The sequence below is a fragment of the Myxine glutinosa genome, chromosome 4 (genome assembly GCF_964187855.1).
Source record: "Myxine glutinosa chromosome 4, kmMyxGlut1.1, whole genome shotgun sequence".
In the NCBI taxonomy this organism is placed as follows: Eukaryota; Metazoa; Chordata; class Myxini; order Myxiniformes; family Myxinidae; genus Myxine; species Myxine glutinosa.
Window position 1 is genome coordinate 114,595,172 of NC_136264.1, and position 24,756 is coordinate 114,619,927.

General features: G+C 49.2%; 1 protein-coding gene and 1 long non-coding RNA gene across 3 annotated transcripts in view; one reads left to right on the top strand and one right to left on the bottom strand.

The window, feature by feature from the left end:
• LOC137425100 (transmembrane and coiled-coil domains protein 2) overlaps positions 1–21,176 on the top strand; it is a 94,929-nt gene extending 73,753 nt beyond the window's left edge. For both annotated transcript variants that reach the window (XM_078776297.1, XM_078776295.1), the window contains one exon: positions 20,862–21,176. In XM_078776297.1, the coding sequence (XP_078632423.1) occupies positions 20,862–21,057 (196 nt within the window). In that variant the 3' untranslated portion in view covers positions 21,058–21,176. The remainder of the gene's footprint in view (positions 1–20,861) is intronic.
• Positions 21,177–22,941: 1,765 nt separating this feature from the next.
• LOC144891555 (uncharacterized) lies at positions 22,942–23,891 on the bottom strand. The gene is made up of 3 exons (XR_013622988.1): positions 23,677–23,891; positions 23,365–23,544; positions 22,942–23,186 (listed from the first exon to the last, which is right to left on the bottom strand). It is a non-coding gene; the product is annotated as an uncharacterized LOC144891555 (long non-coding RNA).
• Positions 23,892–24,756: the final 865 nt, after the last annotated feature.

Genomic DNA, 24,756 nt, shown 5'->3' on the forward strand with positions numbered 1-24,756 from the left:
TTTGCCCCCGTGCCAACATCCCACCACGGTGACCCCCAGTCCTACGTCCCCCCAGCACTCCGCACAGCGGAGTATGTTTTTGTGCGTCACGACGCACATCGGTGGCCACTCCAGCCGCCGTACGACGGGCCCTTCCGGGTGCTGCGACGGGACGACAAGTCGTTCGTCATCGACATCGGCGGCAGGTCGGACCGGATTGCTGTGGACCGCCTCAAGCCGGCGCACGTGGACGTCGACCACCCACCACGGGTGGCCCTTCCGCCGCGGCGAGGCCGTCCCCCGTCCACGGTGCCCCCCACTCGACCGCCCACCACCTCACCGGACCCCCTCCCACGACCCGCCAGGGGTCGCTTCGGCCGGGTCATCAGGACCCCCCTCAAATTGACCCTGCCGGTGCAAGTCGATTCTGGGGGGACGTGTGTAGCGGCTGCCGCTGAGTTTTCACAATCGCCTTGCACCTATCAAGGACGCGGAGCGATCACCATGCCGGGCTCGTCCAGGACGCCCAGGCCCGCGCTCAACTTGCCAGGCCGCAGCCAGGACGCTGGGCCACGCCCCCTGGCGCCGGGCCTGGGCAAACCCCCTGGCGGAATAGATATATATTGCTGACTGATAAACGGTTTTTCAGAGTGCCTGAGTGTTTGATTTCATTAAAGCAACTCAGATGAATTCTAGCTTTTTGTCGCGTCCATTCTTCCGATCGACGTGGGAGCCCCGGCTCCTTCAAGGTGATCATTATTTGGAGAAGCAAAGTGATCCTACGTTGCCTGGAGGGGAGGGATAGGGACAGGGAGAGGGGCAGTGGGGAGTGGTAGGGGGAGAGAGGGAGGAGGAGGAGGTGGAGGAGGGGGGGAGAGGGAGGGGAAGGGGGAGAGGGAGGAGTGGGTGGCGGGGTTGAAGGGGGGAGGGGTGGGGGTGGGGGAAAAGGGAGGGGGAGAGTGGGGGAGAGAGAGAAAGAGGAGAGGAGAGGGAGGGGGAGGAGGAGAGGAGAGGGAGGGGAAAGGGGGAGGAGGAGAGGAGAGGGAGGGGAAAGAGGGAGGGGGAGAGCGCACGATGGATGGGGGAGCAAGGAGGAGAGGCAGAAGTGGGGAGGAAAGGGAGTGTTCTGAACTTGCATTTGGGAGGGGGACTTGAGGGGAAGCAGGGAGAGGGTGGGGGGGGATGGTCCCATCGGCTGGAATTAGGGCAGGATTGAATGAAATGTGGTATGTTAAAACAGCACGTTCAAGCGGGTCATATGAAACACCACCCATAGACTTCCATGCGTGGTGGAGGGATGAGGGGCTTTGGGAGGAGGTGAAGGTGAGGGGAGGGGAGGGAAGGGAAGGCAGCATGACTGCAGGGAAATGGGAAGCTAATGTGAATGCAGGGGAATGGGAAGGCAGCATTAGGGGAGGGGATGTGAAGGCATCATGAGGGGAAGTGAAGGCATCATGAGGGGATGGCAGTCTGTTGGGAGGAGAAGGCAAGGCAGTGTGATCGGTGGAGAAGGCAAGGCAATGTGATCAGAGGAGAAGGCAAGGCAGTGTGATCGGTGGAGAAGGCAAGGCAGTGTGATCGGAGGAGAAGGCAGGGCAGTGTGAGTGGAGGAGAAGGCAAGGCAGTGTGTTGGGAGGAGAAGGCAAGGCAGTGTGATCGGAGGAGAAGGTAAGGCAGTGTGATCAGAGGAGAAGGCAAGGCAGTGTGATTGGTGGAGAAGGCAAGGCAATGTGATCGGAGGAGAAGGCAAGGCAGTGTGATCGGAGGAGAAGGCAAGGCAGTGTGATCGGAGGAGAAGGCAAGGCAGTGTGATCGGAGGAGAAGGCAAAGCAGTGTGATCGGTGGAGAAGGCAAGGCAATGTGATCGGAGGAGAAGGCAAGGCAGTGTGATCGGAGGAGAAGGAAAGGCAGTGTGATCGGAGGAGAAGGCAAGGCAGTGTGATCGGAGGAGAAGGAAAGGCAGTGTGATCGGAGGAGAAGGCAAGGCAGTGTGATCGGAGGAGAAGGCAAGGCAATGTGATCGGAGGAGAAGGCAAGGCAATGTGATCGGAGGAGAAGGCAAGGCAGTGTGATCGGAGGAGAAGGCAAGGCAGTGTGATCGGAGGAGAAGGCAAGGCAGTGTGATCGGAGGAGAAGGCAAGGCAGTGTGATCGGAGGAGAAGGCAAGGCAGTGTGATCGGAGGAGAAGGCAAGGCAGTGTGATCGGAGGAGAAGGCAAGGCAGTGTGATCGGAGGAGAAGGCAAGGCATTGTGATCGGAGGAGAAGGAAAGGCAGTGTGATCGGAGGAGAAGGCAAGGCAGTGTGATCGGAGGAGAAGGCAAGGCAGTGTGATCGGAGGAGAAGGCAAGGCAGTGTGATCGGTGGAGAAGGCAAGGCAATGTGATCGGAGGAGAAGGCAAGGCAGTGTGATCGGAGGAGAAGGCAAGGCAGTGTGATCGGTGGAGAAGGCAAGGCAGTGTTATCGGAGGAGAAGGCAAGGCAGTGTGATCGGAGGAGAAGGCAAGGCAGTGTGATCGGAGGAGAAGGCAAGGCAGTGTGAGTGGAGGAGAAGGCACGGCAGTGTGATCGGTGGCGAAGGCAGGGCAATGTGATCGGAGGAGAAGGCAAGGCAAGGCAATGTGATCGGTGGAGAAGGCAAGGCAAGGCAATGTGATCGGTGGAGAAGGCAAGGCAGTGTGAGTGGAGGATAAGGCAAGGCAGTGTAATCGGAGGAGAAGGCAAGGCAGTGTGATCAGAGGAGAAGGCAAGGCAGTGTGAGTGGAGGAGAAGGCAAGGCAGTGTGAGTGGAGGAGAAGGCAAGGCAGTGTGAGTGGAGGAGAAGGAAAGGCAGTGTGAGTGGAGGAGAAGGCAAGGCAGTGTGGGTGGAGGAGAAGGCAAGGCAGTGTGATCAGTGGAGAAGGTAAGGCAGTGTGATCAGTGGAGAAGGCAAGGCAGTGTGATCAGTGGAGAAGGCAAGGCAGTGTGATCGGAGAAGGCAAGGTAGTGTGATCGGAGAAGGCAAGGCAGCGCCATAGAACATGAGGGTCTCATCACGTTACTATTTTGACGATATATGTTGGCAAAGACAAAAGTTTGGCATGTTTCAGTACATTATGGATTGTCTGTTTATAGAATCGTAAGAAAAGGGGATGGGAGTTGACATGGGAAGGAAAGAGAAGAGCAGAGGATCGTAATGGTAAAGAGGAAGGAGGATATAATAGAGGGTGGGGAGAGAATAAAGAGAGGGTGGAAAATGTTTGGAGGAGATGACAGCAAAATTGAGGGAATGGCTGTTTATTGTGCATACAGAGGTACCCAGACGACTTTAGCCTTGCTGATGGATTATATATGGCATGAAGTTGGGTAAATGAGCATGTGCGAATGCGGACAAGCCTGTTCCTGTGGATTGTCCATACTTCAGAAAGTATACCTCGAGCAAAGGATGGATTATGTTTGAATAATATACTTGCTATTGTGTGACAGGATGGTGCTGAGGTCAGGCACCGAATTGACGTTGACCATTCTCGTCTGAGTTCTATTTCCGATACTATTATAAACGGTCAAATCGATGCTTTGCATGAAGGGTGTTACATCACTGAGTGCACCGTCCCTCAGGTAGATGTTAAACTGGGTGTCCCGTCTGCTAGCATTATCTCGTGGACTTTAAAGATTCCACGTTGTCTTTCGACGACGAGTAAGGGTATCGCCAGCACTCTGAACGAATCCAAATTCTTATCACATTATCAAATCCAAATTCACATCTCAATAATGATGCGGTCGGTGGTCCAAATTGCATCGATAAATCCAAGTCCTGCACTAATGCATTCAATCTCATCACAAAATGATTAACGACTCATTAATTAAACTGATCATGCCAAAGCGACCGTTTATCAGCCACATGGTTAAAATTATAACGATGCTCCTACAATTATTGTAAGCTGGAAGAGAAAGCATGCTGATGTGTGTCCATTGAAAATTGTTCTCGAATGCCCCCCGTTCACTGAGATCAGAAGTAACAAATGAAAACTGCATTGTATAATAAATTATTCTGATACTGATGGTAGTTATGTGATTATGAAAAAATGGAGGAGCATTGAGGGTTGTTACGAAAATAGCAACGTGATGAGGCCGAAGCACAGGGTCTGGGGCTCTCGCATCACAGGCAGGTTTTCTACCGTCTATTCTCCGACCTTGCTCCCTCTACTCTCTCAGTCCTCTCGCACTCAATTTCTTCTCCAGGGTGCACATGTTATTCCAGTAACCCCCTCCTGGGTAAACCTACAAAATACAGGATGACTGCACACCTTATTCCTCCAGTCTATGAAACCACCTTCCAGAGACTTTTCTGTCTCACACCTCCCTTCAGGACTTCAAGCAAGCGGTGCACCACCATCTCTTGTCATCCTCAATTCTGATCCTTGATCTTTATTACCCGGATTAACTTTTCCTAAGCCAACCATATTACTTGCTAGTTTCTGTGTTTCCTCCCCTCCTCCCTCTCCTCTTTGCATGCTCATTCCCTTGATGTTTGTCCTACTGCTAGTTATACCTTGCTCTTCCATGAGCACCACTCTTGTAAAAACAAACAAACAAAAAAAAACAGTCTCTAGTATGTGCATTTTGGGTGAGATATTGTACATGGTTCGCGTCTGCCATCTAGTCAGGTTCACTATGTTTTTTTCGTTCAAAATTTTTGGAGATTAGCAAAACTATACATTTTTGGGGATATTCAGCGCATGAGGAATCCAAAAATTAATGTTGGCATTTACGTAGACACCTTTGCGAGAATGACACTCAGGACAGTGATGAAGATCTGTAAAAGCATATTCCTGAACGGTATATACCTAGTAGATCCTGTGTATAGGACTTATAGTTCAATCTGATACTAACAAGGCTGCTTGGTTGCTTTATAAACCCATACCTATAACTTCAAAGGACTTGCAATATCATGTATTATGTAATACAGTTACAGACTTGGCATTTAATATGGAATATTTTTTTTGTGGGGGTGAACTTACTTTTCAAGATGACTTAGAACCAAAAGTTCATTGGAATTATGTTGAAATTATTCTAGATTTTGTTAATGTGACCTTTAAAAGAAACAAAAACCACATTTGACATTTCGAAGCAAATAAATAGATCCTTCAAAGTGATGTAAACTGATATCGAATTCAATTCACGGACAGTACTGTGTTAAACCTCTGTACGTTTTCCAGAAGTATCTCTTTATTTTGCACATTAGTCAAATTTTTTTTCAACAAAAACAAAAGCTAAATTATGACTGGGATTACGGACAGTAAAATTACAGTTCAGTACTTCGTGTGACCCCCGCGTGCATTCAGGAGAGCACGTGCACGTCGAGGCATGCTGTTCACGAGATTTGCCAAGGTTTGCACAGGAATCGCTTGCCATGCAGTGACAATAGCCTGCTGCAATTCACGCACAGAGGTCGGCTGCTGGTCCAAGTTGTCGATTTGACGCGTTAATTCTGCCCACAAGTTCTCTATCGGATTCATATCCGGGGACATGGCAGGCCACTCCATATGCTCTACACCACGGTCAGCAAGAAAGTGTTGGATCATGCGAGCACGATGATGCCGTGCATTGTCATCTTGGAAGACAAAGTTTCCTTGAAAGGCTGTATGAGCAAATGGAAGCAATGTTTCTTCCAGAATGACCCTGTACTTGAACTGGTTCAGGTTTCCATTCAGAACAACCAGATCAGTTTTGCCCCCTGCATGAAAAGCAGCCCAAACGGTCACCCCACCACCTCCAGCTTGGACTCTGGGCACTATACAATCTTCGTTGTGGGCTTCATGCACTTGTCTGCGCACTCGGACACGGCCATCTTGACGATAGACCAGAAATCTAGACTCGTCACTGAAGGTCATGTGATTCCAGTGTCCTGGCTGCCATTGACGGTGCTCTCTGGCCCACTGCAATCGGCGCTGGCTGTGTTGTCTGGTCAGGCGTGGCTTTCTCAGGGGATGCCTGGCTTGATAGCCTGGCATGATAGTCGTTGGTTGACTAGCCTTCTGGATACAGGCACATATGTCAGTTGCTGCCACTCAGCCCTAAGCCGATTAGCTGACTTGGTATGGCCATTGCAGACTAACCGGTGCAGCTGGCGATCATCTCTCCTTGTGGTTCTGCGTGGACGTCCTGGCCTCGGTATTGGAGGAGGGACACCCCTCTGAGCATTTCGTTTCAGGATCTTTGACACCTGACTTTGAGTGATGCCATACTGCCAAGCAATAGCACGCTGTTTCATGCCAGAATTTTGTAAAGCCACCACTCCATGACAAACAGCATTGTCAAGTTGACGGACCATCTCCAGAGGAAGCGGCAATAACTTTTGTAGACGTGCAGCAGTTGTTTTCCACTAATACAGAACGCAACAACCCTTATATACCTGATTGTGAAGCCAATCGTCAAATGTACCTGTCCTTACATTTTGTCATGCCACCTGTGATATAATCCTGTTATTGACTTCTTGCTGCGAAAGACAATCAGTGACATGGTTCTTTCAACAAAGACATCACCGAAGGGTAAAGGAAACTCACCAGATTGATATACTGAGTTCAGAAAGTAAACCCGTCATGAAAAAAAAAATATTCCATATTAAATGCCAAGTCTGTATATTGTAGGAGTTGCGGACAACGAGAGGGTAAAAATGTATTGACTTGTTCAAGGCTCCTTTATTTCCACAGAACTGAAACCCGACCGGAACTCATGTCTTTTTATATCCCCAATGACTTCTGCCCGATCCTCTTAAAGTGACGTGGCTCCAACACCCAAGCGCACGCCACGCCCATACCGTCAATAGACCCACTGGTCCCGTGCTAGTGAATTATGCCTCTATGGGGTATCCTCCAGAATATCACAAATATAAAGACAATGGTTTTCAATTACCTTTGTTTGTTGCTTTTCTATAATCCTGAGCACTATTTTGAGGCCTTTATTGGATTCCTTGACCCAGAAAACATAGGATTAGCATATTTAATTAAGTTTCTAGGTTAACTAGAAGCCGAGATAGCGCAAAATATGTATTTTATGGCGGCCATTTTGAAAATCCAAAATCTGTGTCTGTGCAAATGCCAACATTGATTTTCGGATTCTCCATGCTCTGACGATTCCAAAAATGTACAGGTTTGCTAATCTCCGAAAATTTCAACGAAATTATATTTGTTAACATAGTGAACCTGACTAATCCGAGCACAAGTCACGGTAGGAATTGAGAATCTTGCAGTAGTACTGTGCACACGATGGCCTTGCCTTTTTGAAAACGCACCATGTGATATTTAACATCGGTGAGTGCGAGCAGAGCAGACAGTTGACTTAACATCTTCAAAAGAACTGCACTCTCCCACATGTAACTCCTTGCCTCCAAAGCACTCTGATGACATCGTCGTGGCCAAAAATATTGGCACCCATACACTTTTTTCAAATAACTCACAATTTTCTCTAAAAATAAGTTGAAATTGACAAAAGTATTTGGTCTTCATAATTCTTTATTTCACTGTTAATATTACAGAACCTTTATTTGTGATTGAGAACTTAATATATCCTTTTAAATCGGAGAATAAAACTAGAACGGCACTCAGTAGAGAGCATACCTCCGCCTGGTGGACAGTTTAAGTTTTGTATCCCACTGATAAGGTGGATCTGGATTCGGACCTGAACCAAAATCTAATCGGCTTGTTCTTGTCACCAAACCAACTCGTCCACCAAGTTTATTCATAACTCGTCCATAACTTTTTAAAAATATCATGTTATATATCGCTTTTCACCCGATCTCTCAATGGTGAAGAATTACTTAACATTTTAATAATTATTGTAACCGAATCCATATTTAGATCTTCACCAAAATTGAAACGATTAGTCCTTTTCAAACAAACAACCTCTCCACCAAGATTCGTCCAAATCCGTCCACAACTTTTTGAGATAGCTTGCTATCTATATTATAATAGTCGTAGATGATTCTGTCTGTCTGTCTGTCTGTCTGTTGGGCGTCTGTCCGGGGTGTGGCTTACTCGGTTTGCAGAGTAGCTCCACCCATAGCTCCACCCATTCTGGGAGAGCCTTCGCTTCATATAAACAAATATCCACCATTTTATTAACTCGCATAGCTTTGAGGCCTGTTTTGTAGGCCCGTGGTGTCTTGCTCTCTCTCTCAGTTTTATTTCAAATCAAATTCGATATATCATTTCATTTTTCACAGTCGCTAACATAGTTTTAGACTCGGTTGAAAAAAAACGGGAAGAAAATCCGATGAAAGTTGCCGTTTATAGAACGAAATGAATTATCAAACGCCTGTAAACTAAAGCCCATTCATTGAGAGTCACACTCACGATTTTATCGAATTCACCATCTTATTTCATTTTTATCCATGGTTTTAGACTCGGTGTCAGAAATAATTGAGAACATTCACGCACACACGGGAAATTGCCGAGATATTAAAGCGCGGCGTTACACGCGCTGCTTGCGAGCAAGGAGGAAGCGGACAAGCGGTAACTTATAAGCGTCTTTATTTCAGGAGCTCACTGTAACACTGGCGCACTCCGGGCTGCGCGCCCGGTGTATATCATGAGGCCACGCCTACCCCTCGGGCGTGGCCACCGCCCACTTGGTGCGCGGAATGATGTCACCACGCCAGTGGGCTTTTGTGTCCGCCACACGCGCCCCCCCAGAATTCCCGCGCACCTGGAGGGCCAGTTTGCGGGGCAGACAAATGACCCGGCCGAAGCGCCCCCTGGCGATCGGCGGCGTCTGGGGTGCAGGGATGCCAGGTGGGATGCCCCTGGCTGCCCCTGGGATGGGTGCAGGACCGGGGGGCGGCGTGGCGGCGGGGCTGGGCGGTGCCGGGGGTCCGCCCACAGGGGGGCGGCCCCGACATGGGGGTCGGGCCACTGGCGGTGGATGGTCCACGTCGAGGTGGGCCGGCTTGAGGCGGTCTACCGAAACGCGGTCAGGAGTACCGCCGATGTCCAGGGTGAAGTGCTTCGCCCCGGTCTCCAGCACGCGGAAAGGCCCGTCGTACGGGGGCCGCAGTGGTGTCCGGTGGGCATCGTGGCGGACGAAGACGTACTCCACCGGGGCGAACCTCTGGGCGGTCTCTTGCAGAGCGGAGCGCTGCTGTGCCGCGGACCATGGTGCCGTGGAGTCGGGGAGGAACTCTCCCGGCACCCGCAGCGGTTGCCCGAAGACCAACTCCGCCGCGGATGCGCGCAGGTCCTCCTTGGGCGCCGTCCGGAGGCCCAGCAGGACCCAGGGGAGCCTGTCGACCCAGCCGCCGTCGCGGAGGGTGGCCCGGAGCGCGGCCTTCAATGAGCGGTGAAATCGCTCACACAGGCCGTTAGCCTGGGGGTGGTAGGCCGTGGTTCGGTGCAGCCGGACCCCGAGCCCCTGCGCGACCGCCCCCCAGAGCTCCGAGGTGAACTGGGGGCCGCGGTCGGACGAGATGTCTGAGGGGGCGCCGAACCGTGCGACCCAGGTGGCGATGAAAGCCTGCGCGACATCGGCCGCCGTTGTCGACGCCAAGGGCACGGCCTCTGGCCACCGGGTGGTGCAGTCCACCATGGTGAGGACGTAGGTGAAACCCCGCGAGGGGGGCAGAGGTCCCACCAGGTCCACGTGGACGTGGTCAAACCGGCGTTCCGGCACCGTGAACGGGGCCAACGGGGCCTGGGTGTGCCGGTGCACCTTGGCGCGCTGGCACGCGAGGCACGTCCTGGCCCAGCCGCGGACGGCCTTCCGGAGGCCATGCCAGACGAACTCATCGGCGATCAGCCTTTGGGAGGCCCTCGCGCCCGGGTGGGACAGGCCGTGGATGGCGTCAAACACCTGGCGCTGCCAGCCCGCGGGCACGATGGGGCGAGGACGCCCGAGGGAGACGTCGCACAAGAGGGCCGCGCCCGCGCCGTCGAACGCCACCTCGGTGACGCGGAGGCCCGTGACGGCGGTCCGCAAGGCCTGGACGTCGGGGTCAGCGGCCTGGTCCGCTGCCATTCGGGCATAGTCGATGCCGAGGTGGACTGCGTGGCCGACGGCCCGGGAAAGGCAATCCGCCACCGGGTTGTCCTTCCCCGCGACGTGCTGGATGTCCGTCGTGTACTCGGACACGGCCGAGAGGTGACGCTGCTGCCGGGCCGACCACAGCTCGGTGACCTTGCCCATCGCGAAGATCAGCGGCTTGTGGTCGACGAAGGCAGTGAACGCACGGCCCTCGAGCAGATGGCGGAAGTGCCTGACCGCCAAGTGAAGCCCGAGCAACTCGCGGTCGAAGGTACTGTAACGGCGTTCGGGCGGGCGAAGCTGCCGGCTAAAGAACGCCAGCGGTTGCCAAGCTCCACGCACCCATTGCTCGTGCACCGCGCCCACCGCGTAGTCCGAGGCATCGGTGGTGAGGGCGATCGGTGCATCGGGCGCCGGGTGCGCGAGCATGGTGGCGTTAGCCAAGGCGAGCTTCGCGCCCGTGAACGCCGTGTCCATCTGCTCGGTCCAGGTAACGTCGCCTTTGCCCGGCTTACCTCGGAGAGCTTCGTGCAGGGGGCGCAGGAGCTGGGCGATACGGGGCAGGAACCGATGGTAAAAGTTCACCATGCCCAGGAACTCCTGCAGCCCTCTGATCGTGCGGGGGCACGGAAACCCCTGTACCGCCTCCACCTTGGCCGGCAGGGGGACGGCTCCGTGCCTGGTGACACGGTGCCCCAGAAAATCGATTATGGTGGTGCCGAACTGGCACTTTGCGGGGTTCACAATCAGGCCATGCTGGCCCAGGCGTTCGAAGAGCGTGCGGAGGTGGCGTAGGTGCTCTTCGCGGGACGCGCTGGCGACGAGGATATCGTCCAGGTAGACGTAGACAAAATCCAAGTCACGCAGGACGCTGTCCATCAGTCGCTGGAACGCCTGAGCCGCATTCTTCAGACCGAAGGGCATGCGCAGGAACTCGAAGAGTCCGAATGGCGTGATGACCGCCGTCTTTGGGACGTCCTCCGGCCTGACGGGGACCTGATGGTAGCCGCGTATGAGGTCCACCTTCGAGAAGAAGGACATGCCCGCCAAACGGGCGGAAAAGTCCTGAATGTGGGGGACGGGGTAGCGGTCGGGAGTCGTGGCGTCATTGAGACGGCGATAGTCCCCGCACGGTCGCCATCCCCAGCCGGGCTTCGGCACGATGTGCAGCGGCGACGCCCAAGCGCTCTCTGAGCGCCGAACGATGCCGAGTCGCTCCAGGGTAGCGAACTCAGCTTTTGCCACCGCCAGCTTCGTCGGCTCGAGGCGGCGTGCCCGGGCGTAGACCGGTGGCCCGACGGTGGGGATGTGATGGGCCACCCCGTGCTTGACGGCCCCCGCCGAGAAGGTGGGCCGCGTGAGGGCCGGGAAGCCGGCGAGGAGGCGGGTGAATGCGTCCGCTGCAGGAAGCGTACAGACCAACGTGGCCGGAACCGAACCGTTCGGCAAGCCGCTTGGCAAGCCGCTCGTTGAGCTGGGCAATGCACAAGCGAGCGAGCTGAACGTCTCGGCCTGGACAAGACGTCTGTGCTTGACGTCGACCAGGAGCCCATTAGCGCACAGGAAGTCCGCGCCAAGCAGTGCCATGGGCACGTCGGCGGTGACGAACGTCCATCGGAAAACCTGCCCTCCGAACCGCAGAGAGAGGCAGCGTTTTCCGTATGTACGGATGGGCGTCCTGTTCGCGGCAAGCAGCGCGGGGCCCCCACCCGCGGCGTGCTTGTCTGACGTGCCGGCGGGAACGACACTCACCTGCGCTCCCGTGTCGCACAGGTAACGGCGCCCGGAGAAGGTGTCCGTTATGAACAGCAGGCTGCTCGAACGGCCGGCGCTCATCCCCACTATTGAGCGCCGGCCCGGGCGTTTCCCGACCTGTTGAAGGAGCATGGCGGATGACACTGCCGAGCTTCGTGGCCGAACTTGGCGTGGAACCAGCACCAGGTGGTGGAGCTGGAGGAGCGCGGCTGGCTCCGCCAGGCCGGTGGAGTTGGCGGGTTTCCCCGCGGTGGCGGTTTTCGCGGCGGTGGGCGGGGCGTGGCGGCGGTCACGAGGTGCGTATCAGCATGCTGCGTATGCTGTATAAGCTGATGCTGTGGATCAGCAGCATCAGCAGCAGCATCAGCAGCATCAGCCACGAGGGCCGTGACGGCCACGCCGACTCTCGCCTGCGTGTCCGAAGCGGCGAAGTACTTGTCCGCCTCGGCTGCCAATGCTCGGGGCTCCGTTAACCCGGTCCCGGCCAACGCGAGGTGAACCTGCGCTGGAAGTTGGCGACGGAAAAGCGCCCGGAATAGAGAACCGGGGGCTTCATCGCCCAACAGTGACAGCATATGGTCCATTCGGACCGACGGGCGCGTGTCACCGAGCTCGGAGAGATCCAGGAGGCGGTCGGCCCGTGCGTCGTCCGTGAGGCTGAACGTGGCTAGGAGTAGCCGCTTGAGTGCCTCGTACTTGTGGCCGTCCGGTGGGTGGCGAAGGACGGACACAACTCGAGCGGCCGTGCCGGGCCCGAGGGAGGCGACGACGTGGCAATAGCGCGTGTCATCGCCGGTGAGGCGCCGAAGCTGAAATTGGGCTTCGGCCTGGACGAACCAGACTTCGGCCTGAGCCTCCCAAAATTCGGGAAGTTTGATGAAGTTGGCCATGGCAATGGCATCGCGTGTGGAAGGATCGCTCCGGCAGATCCAACGTCGAGGGGGTCACCAGTAAAGCGCGGCGTTACGCGCGCTGCTTGCGGGCAAGGAGGAAGCGGACAAGCGGTAACTTATAAGCGTCTTTATTTCAGGAGCTCAATGTAACACTGGCGCGCTCCGGGCTGCGCGCCCGGTGTATATCATGAGGCCACGCCTACCCCTCGGGTGTGGCCACCGCCCACTTGGTGCGCGGAATGATGTCACCACGCCAGTGGGCTTTTGTGTCCACCACAATATATTTTTTAAAAATCGCGCCACGATGATACACGAAAATACACCGCCTAAAATAACAGTCGGGGAAAATGTCGACATATATTAAAAATTCGCTTTTTCTTTTCCGTTAACATTTATTACTTTTACGTTTTATGACAGTCGGCACAAAAACGACATGTTTTTCTTCGTTCTTTCTTATTTCATTCAAAATTATTATCCGGAAGTAAAATATGTTTCAGGAAATTACCGAGAGATATTTCTTCGTTTTTATTTCATTAGATACTAGCAGAAGCACCCAGCGTTGCCGGGCAGGGGAGGGGTGAAGTGCACGTACACTTTAAACATGTATATACGTGTGGGATGTGGGATATATATGTGTGTGTGTGTGTGTGTGTGTGTGTGTGTGTGTGTGTGTGTGTGTGTGTGTGTGTGTGTGTGTGTGTGTGTGTGTGTGTGTGTGTGTGTATATATATATGTGTGTATGTGTATATATGTGTGTGGGTGCACGTGTGTGTATGTGTGTATATATGTATGTGTGTGTATATATGTGTGTGGGTGTACGTGTGTTTGTGTGTTTATATGTGTGTATACATATATGTGTGTGTGTGTGTATACATATATGTGTGTGTATACATATGTGTGTGTGTATACATATATGTGTGTCTGTGAATAAGAGAGACCGAATTGTGAGGTACAGAAACGAAAAAACGAGGTGTGTGTGTGTGTGTGTGTGTGTGTGTGTGTGTGTATATATGTGTGTGTCTATATGTATGTGTGTGTGTGTGTGTGTGTGTGTGTGTGGGTGTACATGTGTGTGTGTGTGTGTGTATATGTGTGGGTGTACATGTGGGTGTGGGTGTACATGTGTGTGTGTGTGTGTGGGTGTGGATGTGTGTGTGTGTGTGTGTGTGTGTGTGTGTGTGTGTGTGTGTGTGTGTGTGTGTGTGTGACTGTGAATAAGAGAGACACAATTGTGAGGAACAGAAATGAAAAAACGAGATGTTTGTGTATGTGTGTGTGTGTGTGTGTGTGTGTGTGTGTGTGTGTGTGTGTGTGTGTGTGTGTGTGTGTGTGTGTATATATATATATGTGTGGGTGTACGTGTGTGGGTGTACGTGTGTGTATGTATGTGTGTGGTTGTACGTGTGTTTGTGTGTGTATATGTGTGTATGTGTGTGTGGGTGTGCACGTACATGCATTCACATATTATCAGAAGTAAATACATTGTGTAGATTACATCATTTGTGCATCTGATAAATTGCCAGTAACAATTTTGTGAAACTGAATGAGCAGGTGCAGAATCTAACTCAATATGTCGAAATGTCTCACACGTCCATGCCCGTGGGATTCCCACGGGTGACCCCAGGGCCGATTGGAGCGGAGAGTGAGGGCCGATTGGAGCGGAGAGTGACGATTGGAGCGGAGAGTGAGGGCCGATTGGAGCGGAGAGGAGTGTGAGGAGGTATTGGAGAGGGGTGTGAGGAGGTATTGGAGAGGAGTGTGAGGAGGTATTGGAGAGGAGTGTGAGGAGGTATTGGAGAGGAGTGTGAGGTGTTGGAGAGGAGTGTGAGGAGTTGGTGAGGAGTGTGAGGGGTTGTCGAGGAGTGTGAGGAGTTGTAGAGGAGTGTAAGGGGTTGTAGAGGAGTGTGAGGAGGTATTGGAGAGGAGTGCGAGGAGGTATTGGAGAGTGCGAGGAGGTATTGGTGAGGAGTGTGAGGAGGTATTGGAGAGGAGTGTGAGGAGGTATTGGAGAGGAGTGTGAGGAGGTATTGGAGAGGAGTGTGAGGAGGTATTGGAGAGGAGTGTGAGGAGGTATTGGAGAGGAGTGTGAGGAGGTGTTGGAGAGGAGTGTGAGGAGGTGTTGGAGAGGAGTGTGAGGAGGTGTTGGAGAGGAGTGTGAGGAGGTGTTTGAGAGGAGTGTGAGGAGGTGTTGGAGAGGAGTGTGAGGAGGTGTTGGAGAGGAGTGTGAGGAGGTGTTGGAGAGGAGTGTGAGGAGGTGTTGGAGATGAGTGAGGGGTTGGAGAGTGAGGAGCGATTGGAGAGGAGAGTGAGGAGCGATTGGAGTGGAGAGTGAGGCGCGATTGGAGAGGCAAGTGAGGCGTGATTGGAGAGGAGTATGAGGAATTGAAGACGAGTGTGAGGGATTTGAGAGGAGTGTGAGGGATTGGAGAGGAGTGTGAGGGATTGGAGAGGAGTGTGAGGGGTTGCAGAGGAGTGTGAGGGGTTGCAGAGGAGTGTGAGGGATTGGAGAGGAGTGTGAGGAGGTATTGGAGAGGAGTGTGGGGAGGTATTGGAGAGGAGTGTGGGGAGGTATTGGAGAGGAGTGTGAGGAGGTATTGGAGAGGAGTGTGAGGAGGTATTGGAGAGGAGTGTGAGGAGGTATTGGAGAGGTGTGTGAGGAGGTATTGGAGAGGAGTGTGAGGAGGTATTGGAGAGGATTGTGAGGAGGTATTGGAGAGGAGTGTGAGGAGGTATTGGAGAGGCGTGTGAGGAGGTATTGGAGAGGAGTGTGAGGAGGTATTGGAGAGGAGTGTGAGGAGGTATTGGAGAGGAGTGTGAGGAGGTATTGGAGAGGAATGTGAGGAGGAGTGGGATTGGAGAGGAGTGTGAGGAGGAGTGGGATTGGAGATGCGTGAGGGTGGAGGGTGGAGAGAGGAGAGTGTCAGGTGGAGAGGAGTGAGGGGTCACATATTATGTGAAATAAATAAATTGTGTTCATTCCACCATTTCTGGATCTGATGAATTGCCAGTAACCATTTTGTAAAAATGAATGTGCAGCATCTAACCCAATATGTCGAAATGTCACACACGTCCATGCCCGTGGGATTCCCACGGGTGACCCCACTATATTTCTTCGTTTTTATTTCATTCAACATTATTATCCGGAAGTAAAGGTTCACATGTTCATTTCACGTGTGCAAAAACAAACTCCATTTCACGTGTGCATGGACATGAAACACAGACGGGAAAATGCTGAGAGATATTTCGTTCGAAGCAATTATACACCGCCCAAATAAAATATTTCACCGATACACCGAGCGAATTTCAGCGAATTTCACCGAGTTTCAGGAAATTACCCAGAGATATTTCTTCGTTTTTATTTCATTAGTTACTAGCAGAAGTACCCAGCGTTGCCGGGCGGGGGAGGGGGGAAGGGCACGTACACTTTAAACATGTATATACATGTGGGATGTGGGATATATACATGTGGGACGTGTGTGTGTGTGTGTGTGTGTGTGTGTGTGTGTGTGTGTGTGTGTGTGTGTGTGTGTGTGTGTGTGTGTGTGTGTGTGTGTGTGTGTGTGTGTGAATAAGAGAGAGATCGAATTGTGAGATACAGAAATGAAAAAACGAGGTGTGTGTGTGTGTGTGTGTGTGTGTGTGTGTGTGTGTGTGTGTGTGTGTGTGTGTGTGTGAATAAGAGAGAGACCGAATTGTGAGATACAGAAATGAAAAAACGAGGTGTGTGTGTTTGTGTGTGTGTGTGTGTGTGTGTGTGTGTGTGTGTGTGTGTGTGTGTGTGTGTGTGTTATTGTGAAACTGCATGTGCAGGTGCAGCATCTAACTCAATATGTCGAAATGTCACACACGTCCATGCCCGTGGGATTCCCACGGGTGACCCCACTAGTATATCATGTTTGGCTATATCACTCAACAGTGAAGAATCACTTAAAAATTCGATTGGCTGGATCTGGATCCAGATCTTCACCAAAATCGAATATATTTGGCCTTGTCATACACACAACCTGTCCAACAGGTTTCGTCCAAATCCGTCCACAACTTTGAGATATCCTGCTATGTATAGTTTTTGGCCCTATCTCCCAATGGTGAAGAATCACTTACAAAAATTAAATAATTCTCATGTCCAAATCCACATTCAGATCTTCACCAAAATTGAATCTATTAGTCCTTGTTAGACACCCAACCGGTCCACCAACATTTGTCCAAATCCGTCCACAACTTTTTGAGATATCCTGCTATGTATAGTTTTTGGCCCTATCTCCCAATGGTGAAGAATTACTTTAAAAATTCTAGTAGCCGGATCCGAATGCGGATCTTCACCAAAATCTAATAATTTCGTCCGTGTCACACATGCTACCTCTCTGCCAAATTTAATCCGAATCCGTCCTCAATTTTGAGATATCTTGTTCACAAACGGACAGATGGGGGTGAAAACAACCTCCATCCACCTTTCGTGGTGGAGGTAAAGAAATGGCATTGACAAAATTATTGACACCCTTGACTTAATATTTGGTAGCACAGCCTTTCAACAAAATAACTGCAGTCAAGCGCTTCCTATAGTCATGAATGAACTTACTACACATCTCTACTGGCAGTTTGTCCCACTCTTCTTGTGCAAACTGCTCCGGTTCTCCCAGATTTGAAGGGTGCGTTCTCCCAACTGCTGTTTTCAGATCTCCCCACAGGTGTTCAATGGGACTTAGATCTGGACTCATTGCTGGACATTTCAGAACAGTATCAGATCTGGACAGAATGAACCCTCACAGCCACAAAACACGAAATTAAAAACACCTCACAGCCACGAAACACGAAATTAAAAACACCTCACAGCCACAAAACACGAAATTAAAAACACCCCACAGCCACGAAACACAAAATTAAAAACACCTCACAGCCACGAAACACGAAATTAAAAACACCTCACAGCCACAAAACGCGAAATTAAAAACACCTCACAACCACGAAGCACTTTTTTGAAGTGTGTTTGGGGTCATTGTCCTGCTGCAAGACCCATGACCTTCGACGGAGACCCAGCTTTCTGACACTGGGTTCAACATTGCACCCCAAAATGCCTTGGTAATCTCCTGATTTCATGATGCCATGCACACATTCAAAGCACCCAGTGCCAGATGCAGCACAGCAACCCCAAAACATCACTGAACCTCCTCCATGTTTGACTATAGGGAAGGTGTTATTTTCTTTGAAGGCTTCATTTTGTTTTCTGTAAACATAGAGATGATGTGTTTTACCAAAAAGCGCTAATTGATCTCATCTGTCCACAGGACATTCTCCCAGAAGGATATTGGCTTGTTCAGGTGTGTTTTGTCAAATTCCAGTCAGGCTTTCTTATGTCTCTCTCTCAGCAGTGGGGTCCTCCTGGGTCTCCTACCAAAGAATCCCCTTTCATTGTGTTGGTGACGGATGGTGCGAGTTGAAACTGTCGTACCTTGTGTCTGAAGGTCAGCTTGAATCTGTTTGTCAGTTGATCGAGGTGCTTTGTCCACCATTCGAACAATCCTTTGCTGCAATCTTCAATCAAGCTCCCTCTTGCCGCCACGCCCAAGGAGGTTGGCTACAGTGCCATTGGCCTTAAACTTCCTGATAACATTGCGTACGGTGGACACAGGAACATCAATGTCTCTGGAGATGGACTTATCGCCTTGACATTGTCCATGCTTGGCTACAATCTTATGTCTGACCTCCTCATACATTTCTCTCGTTTTCTTTCTTTCCTCCATGCTCATTGCGGTTGACACAATGACACAAAACAGCAGAATGACTCCTTTTCTGTATTCAAACTGGTTGAATGAGTGATTTTTATATTGCAGGCACCTGCAAATCACCATGAGTGAGTTCGATTCCAAAGTTAAGGAGAATCACCTGCTTGAAATCTAATTTTTTATAACAACTTCTAAAAGGGGGCAATAATATTGTCAGGGCCCTTTTAGGATTTCTATGTGGATTAAGCTAGGATTTCGTAATTTTTTCAGCTTTTTTTGTTTTGTTCCACTGCAAACCAAAGAAATACATTTGTGGATACCAAAACATTTTTTATTTCAACAATTTTCTGGGAGAAAGCCTGGTGTTGGCTTAGCGGTTAGGGTGCAGGCTTGGGATCTGAGGATCCTGGGTTCGAATCCCGGTCGATCGCTAAATTAACATCAGGGGGGTTGACTCAGCCTGTCATCCTTCCGAGGTCGGCAAATTGAGTACCAGCTTGCTGGGATGAATGATCCCGGTGTGTACCCCGATTTAGAATAGGTACACCGTATCCCTGCGCATCGTAAGAGGCGACTAAGGGTTGGCGTCAGGAAGGGCATCCGGCCATAAAAAAAAAAGCATTGCCTCAAACAGGGAACCATGATTGTCATGGGGCCCGCAAGGCTAACCCCCGCTCTAGCGGGGAAAAGGGCCTTAAAGCGATCATTCATTCATTCATTCAATTTTCTGGAAGAAATGGTGCATTATTTGAAAAAAGTGCAAGGGTGCCAATATTTTTGCCCACGACAGTATGTAGTCAAGTCCAAGTCTTTTTAATTTTTGAAATCTAAGTCTGCGTATAAACTCAAGGGTGAGCAGAATGAAGAGTCTTGCTCGCAAAGGCTATTGTCAATCTGCTTTGGCAGATAAGTAGAATAATTGATGGAATCGACAGATGTAAACTATCTGATGAAAGGTTAATTTATAGCTGTAAGTCGACCTGTCCCCGTCCATCGAAATTTACAGCTTCAAATAAGTATTGGATTAGAGTTAAAACACAAATATGTGATATTCCAAATGACTCCTTTACGTGGATATTTGTACAGTGTGTTTCTAAAGCCTTAGTACTACTGTATTTCAATGCTTTATTTTGAAGAAGGTATACAAAATTCATAATAATTAACAGTCACCCATCACAAAGTAGAGGCTTGTGAGATTTTATTTGGCACTTTGACTCGCGGTGTGAGAGCAGCGTTAATTTACAATGATGAAAGCATGAATGACGTGTTCGATGTGACCTCCACAGCGTGCCAGGCCAGCGTCCAGTCTGACAGTCAAGTTCTGTATCACCATCTTGCATGCCAGAGACGAACTTTTCTTTTCAAATCAACAACTCTCCTTTTCACATGTTTCTCTTCCTCCTCCAACCATAAAGCCATTTGTGTGTTTGGTACTTTGTGTTTATCAATTTGTTCTTTCATCCATTCACCCAGTCCCATAATTGTAATTTCCATTGCTTTATTCCAGTTTATTCTTTTATTTTCTCTATAATTTGGTCCTTTTGTAAGTAAATGCACGTAATCTTTTATCTTTCACTATTCTGAGATCACCTATGATAATGTGTTTATGATGTGGATCTTAGAATACTGAATATTCACAATTACAATGATGTGTGCTATTATTTTAACCATTCCTCTATGTCTATAGATTGTAGATTGTCCTTGGAGTTAAAGATCTTTCCCCAAATCACACACACACACACACACACACACACACACACACACACACACACACACACACACACACACACACACACACACACACACACACACACACACACTGGATCCAGCTATTGTTTGTGGTGATTGTGAACCCAAATTGAGAGAGATGTATAGTGCCATTTGTCGGCACAATCATTATTCAGAGAAAGATGCAAGGATGGTTTCACATGATTAATTGTGACCATCCCTACCTTGCGTACATGCTTTTTGGCATACCATCCCCACATCGTTTTTTTCACAATAAAATATCTTGTCGATTATGTGTGAAAACGCTGCATTAAATTGTTGTACTGTTATATGATGGGCAACAATAATATTCCACCATTAACCACACCCATTTGGGCGTGTTGACCATCGGCCAATTGTGTTGCTGCTGGCTCGTCCCCACCAGGCTGATTGACGGGCGTTGTCCTGCCCACTCCTCCTGGATCTTCATTGTCATATGTGCAGGGATGGCTATGCTTACTTTGTGGAATATTTCCAAGTTAAGAAAAATTTGAGTAGTCATTGACATTCCCACTGTAAAATGTGACACAAAACAGCAGTACAGTAGATTACAGTAGATTTGTGTTTAAACCAAGTACTGAGCTTAAACCTATTTTGAGTTTGACTGTCTGCAAAAAAGAATTCGAAGCAGGCTGTTTTGGGTTGGTCGGTTTTGTAGTTCCGACCTCCTGAGAAATCTACCAACTTCCTGGTATTGGTGAAAGATGTCACCATTTTCATTCTTGAATCCACCATGACTCACTGCTTTCACAGGTATGAATGGCTGGAGGAGCAGCTGGGTGATTTGTCAGAGCTTCACCAGAACGAGGTGGCCAACCTTACACAGGAGCTGGCAAGCATGGAGGAGAAGGTGGCATATCATTCTTACGAGTTCGCCAGAGACATTCAGGTTACTTTGATGCATCTCCACAATTTCGGCCTCGGTTGTCAATGTAACACGTTATGTTGAGCTTCCTTTAAATTACTAAAAAAAGGGGTTTCACATCTCTCATCTACATGTATAGCCTCAACCGTCACAAGTTGATACTATGTAATTGCAATTTAATTGAATCTTGTGTGATGGTTCAGCATCGACTTTGATAGCGCAGCCACATTCCTTGAAAGCTTGGCTTGCTCAATCCAGATGGGTGTGAAAATGATGTTGTTCTTATCCCATATAGACTCGAGATTATAAAATAAGAGTTTGTAATTTGAAGGTATAAACCGTCGAGAACAGTTAGGGCATTTTATAATTTTTTTGAAAAATCTGTGAAAAAATTGCTTACCAATAGCTTTCTTCACCAATGTGTTCAAGTAGGTGTCTACAAACACCTCTCAATTTATACCTTCCCAAATCCTTGGGGAAAAGTCAAAATTCAAAATGGCGTCCAAAATGGAAAAATTGTGGATAAAGTCATAGTTTGGCCAGAAATTTAATACTTAATATGGGGAAGAAACCACAAAAATATTGTTCTAGGACAATTGTGAACTGTTGCTAAGCATATTTGTATTATTATCTTGCTTTATATCCAAGATGGTGGCCAAAATGATGTCCAAAATGGCCACTAAAATGTGAAAATTGTGGATAAAGTCATAGCTTTATATAGAAATAGAAATGTATCTCAATTGAAACCTCGGTTAGTCAGTTCTCTAGTTCACCCTACTCATCCTAATCCCCAGCATATCCCACACTCCTCTCGTCATCTGGCTGGTTGATGTTCTGGCAAGAGTTACCATGACAGTTGCCGCAAGCAGAAATACACTTGACTCCTTGCTTTTTACAGCAGCACCTGAGTGTGCTACATTCCCCCTCACAGTTGCAGCAGACAAACTTCAGAAGATAGTCCGGTGCGATAGGGTCTGTTGTAGGGACCGGCGCATAACCTTGGTCACCGAGTTTCCATCCGTAGTCCAGGACATCCAATGATGGAGTTTGCAGCAGCAGCCAATCTCTAGTCTGGAGATAAGCCCGGAGAGAGTGCTGTGCTGCATCTTCTGTTGTCGGGGGCAGTTTCTCAGGTTTGATGCTCCCAGCAGCGGCCCGCTTGCTGAAGATGTCAAATCTCAAGTCCCCCAAGTCTTTGGATGGGTTCCCGCGGAACATGAGCTTGAATAGTTCACAGCCGGCTTTGATGATGTCATCTTTCTTGGCTCGGATGTCCAGAAACACGTCCATGGCCCTCTCTGCTTTGTCAGTCTTGCAGAGCTTGGTTAGCAAAGTTGACTTGCTAAACCCAGAAATCGCGGACACTGTATCGCAGCCGGAGAAGCTGTGCAAGAAGATCAGATACTTCCGGTATCTCTCTGGGAGGGCCTCCCGGATCTTTCCGACATCGTAAGATGTGTCTTTGGCTGTTGTGAGGAAGATCGGGTGGTCTGCAACATGATGAATCGGCAAAACCATGATGTCGGTGTCCTCAGCCCTCACCTCAACAGGGGACTCTCTTGCCTCATCTAGAGCTGCCCGGACGATAGAGGTGTCTGCATCATCGGGGCATTCCTGTACACTGATTCCATTTCTACCGAATGTCTCAGCAAGTAGCCGAATGAGCTGGGTCTTGTTGCTCTTGTTGTCGAGGAACTTTTCTCTTGGAACGAGGCTTTTGATGTCTGGGCGAATCAGAATGTCGCAGCATGCGTTCTTTGTTCGTCTCAGGTGATCATGGTCCTTGGTGGAGCTGCCGTATCCGTCAAAGACCACAGTGATCCTGAGGCAATGGCTCCCCATGGACTTCACAAACTGGAGGTAGCTCTCAGCGATGTCCTTCCAGGTGAGCTTAGCCTCCCATCTGACGTTGTGCAGGAGCCACCCACCATCAAAATCAGTGATATCCAATGATAAAAAAATCAGAGATCCAAAGGGGTCATTCATTTATTCGATAGTCAATACCTTAGAGTTTTCAACTGGGTGCTCGAACAGGGTCCTGCACCGAAGATGATACAGTGCCTCTTCTGCTACCAAATCTACAATCCCAGACAGGCGACTGGCGACCTCATTTCCCCAGGCATCTCCTCGGCTCACTGCTGTCTCCATGAAGCTCCTTTTCAGTCGGTTCATGTAGCGATTGTCAGGTGCACGATACAACTTCCGGGCTCTGTCTGGAAGATAGGTATGTTTTAAAATAGTCACATCTCTAGGATTAGGTTCATGATTAGATGATTCGACCTCGAGTAGTACAGTAAGGAGCAAGAAAAATAAAAAAGAAATATGAATTCTCAAGACATTCATTTTAACTTCTGCATGACCCTGCTTGTGACAGGCTGACAGGCAACCTACCAGGGTATCTGGCCAATGCTCCAACGTTGATGCCTTCGTTACAGAGTATACAAACATCACGGTAGACAAGGTGTACTGATGGGGTTTTGGACTTGGAGCTGCCGGCACTTGAAGTACTTGACCCAGAGAATACCCGTCGTCTTTTCATCCTGCCTGACCTTCGGTCCTCCTCGTCTTGTCCTCGGGAATGGATTGTGTAGAAAGGTAGTTTTGGTTAGTTTTTCTTCATTTGCAACATCACAACTTATAACAGATTGGGATCGAAATCTCTGCAAGTGGCTACTTCTTCTGAATGATAATCTAAAAACTTACGATTAGCAGTTGCAGTTGCAGTGGATATACTTTTCACACGATTGTATAACTCGGTTCTGCAATCCAAATGATATCTCAACTTGGGGTCATCTCCGTTTTTCCAGTCCTCATTTAGTCTCCTGATCAGCGCCGCATCGTCCACGCACTCAGAATATGATAACATCTGTGAGTGGCCTTTTTGGGTGACTTTTGACAGCTTCTGCATCTCAGTCCCAGGATCATCACAGATGAAACACCTCAAGCCATGGCGAGGTGCAGCTATTACATCCCCTTCCATACTGAATCAATTGAGAGGTCTCAGTAGACACCTATTATTGAAGCAAGATAATAATTATTACATTTCTGGCCAAGCTATGACTTTATCCACAATTTTCACATTTTAGCAGCCATTTTGGACATCATTTTGGCCACCATCTTGGATATAAAGCAAGATAATAATACAAATATGCTTAGCAAGAGTTCACAATTGTCCTAGAACAATATTTTTGTGGTTTCTTCCCCATATTAAGTATTAAATTTCTGGCCAAACTATGACTTTATCCACAATTTTTCCATTTTGGACGCCATTTTGAATTTTGACTTTTCCCCAAGGATTTGGGAAGGAATAAATTGAGAGGTGTTTGTAGACACCTACATGAACACATTGGTGAAGAAAGCTATTGGTGAGCAATTTTTTCACAGATTTTTCCAAAAAATTATAAAATGCCCTAACTAATATACATGTGGACTCTCTAGGTGTTCTATGAATTCTCTAGTTTGTTTCTGTGTCGGTGTTCTGGAGTCTCAATGGGAAAAATAAAAATTGCAGCCACATGTGGGTATCGAAAATCATAGCGCTACGTTTCTTTGTGGAAAAGTGTTTTTTTTACACTTCTTGCGCATTATCACATGTGCGAAACTATAACAGAAATGCCATCGTGGTGCCATTGAATCGAAGAAGCGCAAAATCTCCAATGTATCAAAAGTTTCCCGCATCATGCACCTCAACCTTCATTTTTATATTTTCACTCAATGAAAATTATATATTTTATATTTTCACTCAAAAAGGTGAGTACCTTTTTTTTAATTTTTTTTTATTCA